Source organism: Perissodus microlepis, chromosome 13 (genome assembly GCF_051167445.1).
Source record: "Perissodus microlepis isolate ML-2025 ecotype Zambia chromosome 13, ASM5116744v1, whole genome shotgun sequence".
NCBI classification, from domain to species: Eukaryota; Metazoa; Chordata; class Actinopteri; order Cichliformes; family Cichlidae; genus Perissodus; species Perissodus microlepis.
The window spans coordinates 14,299,752-14,310,553 of NC_140473.1; the positions used below are offsets into that span (position 1 = coordinate 14,299,752).

General features: G+C 41.7%; 1 protein-coding gene across 2 annotated transcripts; it reads right to left on the bottom strand.

Moving 5' to 3' along the window:
* Nucleotides 1-305: 305 nt before the first annotated feature.
* On the bottom strand, nucleotides 306-10,800 carry LOC146374847 (adenosine kinase-like). Of its 2 annotated transcripts, none has more exons than XM_084947708.1 (11): nucleotides 10,615-10,800; nucleotides 8,414-8,488; nucleotides 7,313-7,366; nucleotides 4,190-4,268; nucleotides 3,930-4,102; nucleotides 3,735-3,843; nucleotides 2,576-2,746; nucleotides 2,439-2,474; nucleotides 2,220-2,334; nucleotides 2,033-2,119; nucleotides 306-1,930 (listed from the first exon to the last, which is right to left on the bottom strand). In XM_084947708.1, exons 1-11 carry the CDS (start codon nucleotides 10,704-10,706, stop codon nucleotides 1,806-1,808), a joined length of 1,116 nt encoding a protein of 371 aa, XP_084803834.1. In that variant the 5' UTR covers nucleotides 10,707-10,800; the 3' UTR covers nucleotides 306-1,805. The 2 variants fall into 2 exon arrangements, with proteins under 2 accessions (XP_084803834.1, XP_084803835.1); XM_084947709.1 differs by lacking the exon at nucleotides 10,615-10,800 and adding an exon at nucleotides 9,696-10,041.
* Between the last annotated feature and the right edge of the window lie 2 nt (nucleotides 10,801-10,802).

Genomic DNA, 10,802 nt, shown 5'->3' on the forward strand with positions numbered 1-10,802 from the left:
AACACACTGCCAGAACCCTGCAGAACGATTCCTGCAGACCAACAGCAGAATTCTGTCGCCATCTGCAGAAAGTTAGTGAGTACTGCAAATGTATTACAAGATCTCAGGGAGTGGCTCAAAACCTTTTGACCACAAAAACAAAGTGTTAGTTACAGTAACTGAAGAGAAAAAACCTTTGTTTTAGGTATTATCCAAACTCTTCTACATAAAGAAAGGAGGCCATAACGAGCCATGAGAGAGAAACCTCTGAAATATGAGGTGGACTTCACATTATATAAAAAAAATATGAGACACAGAAAAACATCTATGATAAAATCTGTTTATTTTTTAATTTCAAAGTTTACCACAATGATGGGCAAACTGAGAATTGTTTACAGTAGGAACAAACGGGTTATAAGGCTTTTTTGGTGTATCTGAACATGTGAAGGAAGCCATGAAATTTAGGGACACTGACCAATGATTCAGTCCAACCAGATACAGATTTGACAACACCTCTTACAGTATTTAGTCCTACACATATTTCTTACCTTTTACATAAACTTTGAATAAAGTTATATTCAAGTATTCAGCGTTTATCTCACCAGTGCATGAATCACAGCACAGACATTAATACAGACGGTTTATAACACTTGGCCCCGTATACGATTTTCCTCCAATTTCTTATGAATCTTTATTTATTACTCAAGAAAACAGATTTGATAAAAATGGAAAAGAATAGTTATTTAAAAAAAATGATTTAACAGAATTGCCCCGAGGGTTTGCCATGATAATGCAGGAGAATGTTAATTCAATTGGAAAAAAAAAAAAAAAAAAAAAAAAAATCAACTGAGAGAAAAAGTCTGCTTTAATGCCCACTGTATTCCTCTGGCAGAGAACCCCCAAATATAATGATGGATTCCAAGCAATGCATTATATATAGAAGGGAGGTCATGGTAACATCAGTACTCTCACAAGCTTTCAAGTTTCCCTGCTCAGACAAATGCAGGCTCATATAACATCCCCAGGCCTCTGCCCATCAAGCCTGCAAACTGCTAGGGAGAAAGAAAGGCACTCATTATTTGATGCCGGTAACGTTTGAATAGCACTGACATAGTCAACATTTTGCAGCTTTCACACAACTTAATAGGCAGAGGCCTTGATACATTTAAAAAATGTACACTTAAAATGCCATTTGATTCACAACTGGCCAGCTAAATCATAACTAATCAAATAAATCACTGCAGCACATTTCTGAGCCGCATTCAAAACCTCATCAGGGTTTTATTATTTAGTCGTGTGTGTGTGTGTGTGTAAATGCATCCTCCTGTTGCTGTAGCCGTTTGTGCTTGGACTCTTGTCTCCAAGGGGACGAAATAACACACAAAAAACATAAAACAGACTCACACGATGTTGACATGGTTTTTCCACGAGTCTGATGGGTGTCAGTGCATCCACATGGAAGAAGTGTCAGAGCTGAAGTACAGTTCAAAACTGTAGAAAACAAATGTCCGTGAGAGCAGGATTTTATATTTAGAGCCCTTTTTGTAAAGGACAATTACCACATTTCCTGGTGTTACCATGATTCCTTTATGGTAATTTATTTAAACGCATTAAAACTTCCCTTGGTTCTTTGCAGGAAGATGGGCATATGAACTAAGAACTGATAAGAAATGATGTGTGGATAAATTAAAAGAAAAGAAAAAACTTGAAGTAAAACACAGTTGAGGATTGCACTTGTAGAAAATAGTGGAACTTATATGTTGGGGTTGTGGAGGCAGAGTGGGTATGAGGTTTCACGCTGAAGGAAAGGCTTTCCTGACCAATCCTCACTTGAAGTCGGGTTTTTCTGGGAAGCTGCAGCCTGCTCGCTGGATGATGACGTTGGCAGCGTAGTGTGCCGCCTTCACACACTGATCCAGAGGTTTCTCCTGGACAAGCTCAGACAGGAAACCTGTGTTGCAAAAAAGAGGCTTCCACAATAAAAATCAACAGAAGACCCAAGACTGAAGCAAATCGACTGAGGCACAAAAATAGCAACACCGGGGCCTCTTACCTCCTACGAAGGCATCGCCTGCACCGTTTGTGTCAACAATGCATTTGGGGTCAGTTTTCACTACAGGGAAAGTGTCAATCTTGTCACCTGGAAAGACGAGGAGAAAAACAGTTCACTTCCACACAAGGACAAGAGACAGAGTGAAACAGATGCCAGGAAATGGGGGAAAAAAAGAAGGAAATATTACTTTGAGCCATAACCGTTTCATCCTTCCCCTGAGTAATAACTACAACCCTCTGTCTCTTTTTGTTGTCTTTTGGTAGAGCCTGGGCTTTCCTGGCAATTTCCTTAATGTCCTTTGTCTGTAGACAAAATACACATCAACACACAAAGCAGATGATACACAAATACACAGAAAATCCAGCCTGTCTCTTGTGTAAATGATAAAGTCTAACAGTCTACTCACATCAAAGTCTTGCTCTTTAGCAAAAGCAGCTGCCTCCTGAGAAAACAACAACAAAAAAGATCACATTGAGTTAATCTGAAATATGTGCAAATCATTAACGTTAGTGTGGAGATTTCACTGTGAGAACTGTGGCTTACTGTCTCATTGCCAAACAGCACATCAACGTAGGGCATAATCTGCATGAGGTTATCCTTAAAGAACTGGCAGATGAAGGGCGCAGAGAGGTTCATGCAAAAGAGCTTGTTATTTTCGGAAGCATGCTTCGCTACTTTCAGGATGGACTCCAAGGAGACAGTCAGGAAGAAACCCTGGAAGGAAGGAACGACACTGGGTCAGGACTAATCTGCTTTTTATATCTGATGGGTCTAATGAGTCACATACACTAAAGTCTTCAACAAAACAAACCAAACAATGTCACAGGACAGTCAATGTCACAGTTAAACCACTGAGTTATCACAGACCAAGCATGTGTTTGTGGTGCTGCTTTTGTCTTGACTCACGCTGCCAAACAATCTGAGCACGCATGATATACCATCATCCACGCACAGCACGAGATTCACATAATGAATACCAACAACACAGGAAGATCCAAGAACCATAAAAAACAACACGGGTGAAGGCTGGATACTGAGAGAGATGCAGATCAGTACCAGGGTAAAACATAAGTGATTACACAAGAGCACAGAGCAGACCAAATAAGTGAACGCCGCCCTAAGTTATGCCAGACTCACACAGGCTTAGAGGCCGGTCAGTGACCTCCCCACCAACCAAAGGTCGCTAGGGGGAAAAAAAGCATTCCTGAGTGGTAGCCCAATGGTTGCTACAGGTTGATGGCAGTTGCATGATGAAATTGGTTGCAAGGAATTTATGCTGCTTCACTGAGATTGCTCTGGTCGCTTGCCTTGTCTTCAAATGCTCGCCGCGCTATAGTGAATCTGTGAAAATGCGACAGATCCGGAAATGGACACCGTTCGCCTTCAAAGTAAAAGCGCAACCTCAGCGCTGCAGCCAACACTTTCTAAAAGGAAGTTGGAAAGGGATGTTGGACTTTTTCTTTTTTTTTGGAGTTTTACTACAGCCCAGTGAGTAGTTAAGAGTTACAGACAACTTTACTCGAGGTTGCCAGGTGGTCACCAACCATCTCCAGGCCCATGTGACCACAACCTCAAAGTAATTGGGTGGAACAGTCTTAAATTACAAACCACTGGACAAAAAACAAAACAAAACAGAGGCTTGTGATGTGACTCCATGCCCACCTTAAAGCTTCATTAAAGCATACAGTGATGTAATACTTACAGCAATGTAGTAGACTTTAGCTTTTTCCACCAGCTTCCAGTTCTCCTCGAGGTCTAGATGTTTATCCTTCTTATAACAGTTAGCGGCAGCTAGGTTAGCCACCAAAGACCTGAGAGCAGAAAAGTAGTGAAACGCAGGTTTATAAACAGGTTAGATCACACTGAGTTTGCATGCTGTTAACATTCAATTACCCACCTGTTATCTCCGGTGATGCAAGCAGCACATGTCCCCGTGGGCTCCTCGTCCTGCTCGTAGTAGTGGGCGTCGACGTGCACCTCCTCAGCCTTCTGCTTCAGGATCTCTCCAAACTTGTCTTTGCCAATGCAGCCAAAGAACGTGCCCACCTTATGAGGTTCTTGGATCATCCACTGTAGACAGTGACAGAACCTCGCATCAATATCAGCCAGTCCATCCTGCGCACAGAGGGCAACATTTACACTTCAAATGAATCTCACCTGAGCGATCTTTATGGAGTTCTGTGTGGCTCCTCCAGCGTAGTATTCAACCTTGAACTTCTTCACCAGCTCCTCGAACCTACAGAAAGAAACAAAGGTGTGACTGACATTTCCAAAAGGAAAGTGTGTCAAACTAGATAGGGCCAATCACTAATCAGAAGTTTGAAACCTAGAGCAAAGGATTAATAACGATGACTGATCGAACTGTGGCTGTTTGGCACCAAAGGTTTACACCTTATCAAATATACTTTATATATTTATTTGCTGAAGAAAATAACATGAAATCTAATGGTAGTAAAGCTTAGTTCAGTATAAAGATTGGAAACAGCGTGCAAACTAATCCTGGTTTTTCAAATGACCCAAAGCACAATTAAATGAAGATATGTCTGATTTTTTTTAAAAGACTATCAGTTGAAACAGAGCTGCTTTTCCTTGTTTTGATTCCTCCCTGGGCCACCAGAAATCCACTTCCTATTGATCTAAGTGGTCTAACAGTGCACTGATAAGTGATATTTTTAAGGCAATCTCCATGTAGACTTCACTGCACAGAGCATTATTTGCAGTCTCTTCAAGAGTCCTGGAGACAAAAAAAACCCCAAAAGTTTGCAATTTTTCAAAAACGTTTTTTTAAGGAAAATGCATTTATGTGCCTCTTATTAGGGAATATCAAAAGTTTTCCGCAGGCAGTGATTACCATAGTGCTATTAAACTGGTTTGCATGACACTGCATAATTGCCTCTTTTATTGGGTTTCCCTCTATAGCGTGCTTGGTGATGGTTTAGTCAGTAAAATCCCTTTGTATCAGACTACACTCTGCAGATAGCAGCCTCATATTTTTTCCAGGTCAAGTATACAATACATGCATGACTGACCACTGATTATACCATCTGAACCATTTACCACTGTTATATAACACAGACACGCTTCAATGTTCTGTTTACAGCTAAACATAAATGTAGCTATGCAACGGGCCTACACACCATAATGTGTTTTTGTGGTTTATGTGAGTATCGGAGGCAGCATGTTCAAATACAGTACTGTGCAAAAGTCTTGAGCCACTTTGTTTCTTTCTAATTTTCTAGGAAAATGAGAAACAGGTGCCATGGATGACTAAATCATGTGCAAACATACATGGCAATACTGTAGATAAGGCAAAAATGGGGTCTGTGCATTTGTGCACTTCTAATCAGCTTGAAAGTCAGTACTTGACATGAATGCTTCTATTCTTCAACACAGCCTGAACTCTTAGGAAAGACTTCTTGTCATTTTCTTTAAATAGTCTTCAGGGATAGGTTGCCAGGCTTCTTGAAGGACATTCAAAGCTCTTCTTTGGGTGTTGCTCTGAGGAGGCCAATCCATGACTTGTAGTGCTTGGGAAGCTGTTACCAATCAGAAACTTTCCAGGTAACTCGAAAGTTGATGGTACTTTTCTGCATTTATGATTTCATCAATTTTGATAAAATCCCAATCTGCTGTACCTCTCTCCTGACCTTTTCTGTACATATTGATGACAATCTGAACACAAACTCTGGAAGTTTGATTCATCACTCCTTAAGACCTGTTGCCACTAATTTTTAGTCAACCTCTTGTGAAATCTGGCATTTCCCTTCCTTAAGAATGGCTTCTGGATAGCCACCCATCCACTAAGAGTATTTCTGATGAGGCCTCAGTGAACAGTAGATGGACTAACTGAATGGCCAGATGCATCTCTCAGGTGCTGATTTTAAAAAATATTTCTTAACAACATTAGTTTCAGATATTGGTCTAAGAACTCTGCTACTTCTTCTTTTGTCCAGTTTCCTCAAGGTCACACTATACAGCATGCTAACCTATGCCAGGTGTTTGGCTAATAACTCATCTTGTTGATGCAAAAATAAAATTTTATGTCTGGGAACAAATTATGTTTGTCTGCAGTAGCCTGCTGGTAACAAAGTACCCAAGGATATAATTTAAAAAAGGCTCTTTGCTAAGTTCTTTATTATGTATACGCACAATCCTTGGTTCTGATTCATTCCTTTAGTTAGGTGCCTTTTCTGTCCTTAAATAATTCATAGGTCAGTGTTAAGTGATTTAAACAACAACAACAAAAACAAACAAAGAAAAAAACCCACATTGGTTTAAAGATCGAGTACAAGGACTTAATTAAAAATCGGTGTAAGGACGGCCTTAACAGACCTTCAGAAAGCCTGAAGAATTATTGCTCAAGACCACTTTAAAACAATTACAAGAAAACGTGGCTCTTTGAAAGCAAAATAGAAAGAAATGAGGGGCAGCTCAAGACTTTTGGACATTATTGCTTCTCTTCAGAAACTACAACAGGCCCACTGTTGCTAAAGGTCCTGAGACTGAGCCAGAGGTTGGAGAAAGGGTGATGGGAAGAAAAATGGAGCAAGGGTGACTGTCCATTGTAGGAATTATCTCCCTCTAACAGTTCCCTGAGGCGTCTTCACCAGGGGGGGAATCCCCTGCATGTTACGCTTCTCTGAGGACTAAATCGAGCACTGCCTGAGAGGCTTAAGAAGAAGCAAGACTAGCAGATTAAACGTGTGGACTTGCACCTTCTTGTAAGTGATCAATGATTCCCCTAGTTCACATCACAGATCGATATCAATCACAAACTGATACAAAAAAGTGTCATTTAAATATGTGTTGATATTAAATAACATTCGTCCTCAAAAATGAGTTGTGCATGCAAGTGCCTGCCATTACTAAAGCACAACCTGTTGTCATATATAGACTGAACTGTGAAGAGTAGGAATACAACAGTATAATCACACAAGGCCACATATGACTTTCTTATCTCCTAATGTTAAATGTTTGCTTTCTGGCTCTTGTCTCAGAGGGACTGGGAGGAAAAGTGTGCCAGTCTGCTATTGGATGAGATGGTCTCACTGCGCTGAATCTGCTGCTCTACCACTGGCTGTGTGTGAAGGCACAGAGGTCAATCGTGGCACTTTCTAGTGTGCGCTTGTTTTGACTGGCCTGCTCCAGAGCAGAGGGGTGCAAACTCAGTATGAATTCAGAACACAAACCCTGTTTGAAGATTAGGTAAACCCACATGGGAAGAGCTCTACAAAAACCTACATAATCTACAGTGAATGTTGCAACAGAGGAGATACTAACAGTTCTTTGTGCTTGGCTTCAGCCAGGATCTGATCGTTGGGTTTCAGAGAGTACCTGCAAATAATCAGAGGAGAGAAAAAAAAAAAAAAAAAGAATTACTTTCAAATAAAAACAGAAATAACAAGCATGTGGACGCCATTTATGTGAGCCAGGATTGTAAGCGCAGTAGGAAAGCTTCCAAATGTGCTGTTCACACATTTTTCCTGTGAAAGTGTGATTTGTTTTCCTCTTACTCAAATAATCTCAGTCCAACTAAAAAAACCAAACAAATAAAACAAGCAATAAAGCTAAATAAGGTACGGTTTCCTTAACGGGAGATCACACAACGGTAGGCTGGGGATTAAAGTGTAGTTGTAGTTGTGCTTTTTTGTAAGTGGGACTGAATTAGAGCTACAGTCGGCTGGTTTAGCTCTAATCCAGGAGTTTATGCAAGGGGTTAATGAGTGGACGCTGAGCTGCCCTTTGTCCCGTCTGTCTTGGTCAACTCACAGAGAACATGGCTACTCTGAGCAGATTTCAGCTGATAGCTCCCACTACTACAGAGAATATTTAAAGGTGTCATGTCAATACAATGCCTGTATTTCTACATCATAGTTAATAATCACAACTTCTACAGGATCTTTGAACTCCTGAGTTTTTGGTGATGTAAATACACGTGATGATCAAACAGGGTGCAGTTTCTTTTCAGGATACATTAAAGCAATGCATCTGCTGAACGTACAGCTCTGCTGACACTGATTATTAGACAGCTCTGCCGCTTCCTGTGCTCTGCTTCCCTTTATCGTCCTCATCTTGCTCCTGATCAAATTACATCAGGGAATCTCTTTCTCCTCCAGCCTGTCACTGGTGTGACCTCGCTGATACCAAATTCAATTGATCTTATGTGACTTGCAAAAAATAAAAAATAAAATCACAGTTCGTTACTCTTTCTCCTTTATAACATCGGGGTTAAAATAAGCAGCAAAGCAGTATTATTTTGGAAGTAAACACCTCCTACTAAGTATGTGTTTACATATATATGCACTATTTTATTACCACTCATTACTGGACCAATCAAAGGGCAGGATTACAAGCACTCATGATTCTAATTCTCATACTTACTTGTCTAAGAAATCTTTGTCCACAACAGCACAAATGTCCAGCAAGGGGTTTCCCATCCCAAAGAGTGAATTAGTGCTGAAACATAAAGACAAACAGATTTGAGCTACATCTCTTAATTTTAATACGACAGCGTTCACGAGTCATCTGTACATTAAATCGTTTCAGTCTCGTCGATTTGTCTTCACTTTAATAAGCTGCTCTTAACATCGAGCTGGAGTGGAAATCCATTACTCCTTTGCTCTGGTTGAGCAATCTGTCAAATGCTCAGGCATTTCAGAAACATGCAGAAAGCCAAATTGCACTGACTTAAAAATTTATGATTGCTTACTCCAGTGAGCGTGCCATTTTATTTCTATTCAAAAAAAGATCTGTTTCCACCTGACTTTAATTATGTGACTTAAGGCACAGCACGAACCAAAGAGACATAAATAGGAAACATGCATGACTCATCAGAAGGCACTACAAAACCCAGTCAGTCATGCATGTAACTTTGTTATGGCGTCACAACGTGGCAACATCAGGACAGCAGTACACTCAGTGTGTGTGTGCTTCTCCTGCTTGTGTAGTCTGTTTTTTTTCTGGGTCAAGCAACCGAAAGTAGAGCTTGAATATCACAACTAAACAGTTTTATGCTGACAAAAAAACAAAACAAATAACAGAATTTCAGAGCACCACAGGGACCGCTACTCTGTGTCAACATGTTGGGCACATCGGTTGCCAAATCCAGCCAGCGAGTTAGTCCACGGTTGTTTCACCTGTAAGCAAAAACTGAACTGTGCGTGCATTATAATCCACATGCTGCCACCACGTGCCCTTAGATCTCAGTCTTGGTGTCATTTTCACAGGTGCCCTTCATATGAACAATTTTTTTCTTTGTCAATGCTTTTGGGAACTCCCCCCCCTCCCCCAGATGGAGCAAGTCTTTGAACACAGCTCTTGAGAGATGCCACCTCCACATGAACACGTGGAACCATACTTGCCCATAAAGGTTCTCTGTCTACTCTCGCCCAAGGCAAAGATTTACAGTTAATACGAAAGAACAGCTTTTTCAAAAAAGCAAAGAGCAGGGAGACGCCAAGACCTGACGGTGACTTACGCTACACAGATGGGTTTCTGTCTCGGAAAACCGTCCAGTCGATATCTGCTGCATCGTATCTACTGTCTCCTACAGCACATATATAATTTCCAATGTGTAGTCAGATGATTACTAGGCATGTGCAGACAATTATACTAAACCATGCCTGCCTTTAGATCAGCTCCCCTAACGTAAGCTTGCTCTTACCTTGCAGCAGACATATTGTTCCTCTTTGTGTGCACACGGATAAACCTGTTGGGCGACCTAAAACCGGTTGAAGAGGGAGCTAGAGCATTAAAAAACTTGACAATTTCACCTCAGTGTACAGGAAGATCGATTTACCCCTGCAAACACAGCTCCTCCTACTCGGAGCTGGCCGATTGGAGGCAAGGGCCACGGCTGTGTGTGTCTCTGTGGTGATTGGCTTGTCTTGCTGACTCTAGGCTCAGTTCACTCACTCATTTGAAGCCAAATTACACCGTGAGAAGCGTGCTGCTGATTGGGCTGCTGGAGTGCCGCAGATGAGGTGAATGTAGTAATCAGCAGCAGCCATCAGATTTCTTCAGAGGGGGTAGTGATGGTGGAAGCACTACAGCGTTGCAATGACCGCCACGTGACTTGTTTCGCAATTGAGTGTTTTGGGAGCTGGTACGGGATGGTTCTTGTAAGCTTTCTCTGCAGCTGTGCAGAGTCCCACACCAAGTCCCAACATTGCTTCCTGGTGGTGCTCATGCTCGACCACAACCTAAAACCTGCTACAGCTAGATGGGCTTGCTTCACCGCAGAGGTACCCAAACCCAGCAGGCTCTATGAGCCAACAGTTAGCTAAAGCCCTGCTTATCAAAAAGCAAAAATATCAAAGGACTTTGCACCCGCTGCTTTACGCTACGACCTCGCCCCCATTGAACTGCTTCAGAGGTCTCGAAAACATCCAAAATCAATGCCTAAACTCGCGATGTGTGTCTCTCTCACTCACTCACTCACTCACACACACACACACACACAGGCTAACAGTGTCAACCTTTTAAGGTTTGATAGCACATATATTAGCATTTAACTTGGAAGCGTGGGAGGAGGGTCGTGTCTCCTCGCTGTTATTAGGGATATTGTTTTAGTCTTCGGTCACCTTATTTTGACGGCATTCTCTTTGGGCGGAGGCTCGGGCTTCTCCTCCTCTGAGAGTTTGGGTTTCTTTGCTTTGGGTTCGTCTGAAGCCATGTTGACTGGGTAAAGCACGTTGCGATCACCTTAGCCGGCACGAAAAAGCGGTCATGCTATGAGCAATGAGCTGTCGTTGTTTCTCCGGGGAATGGC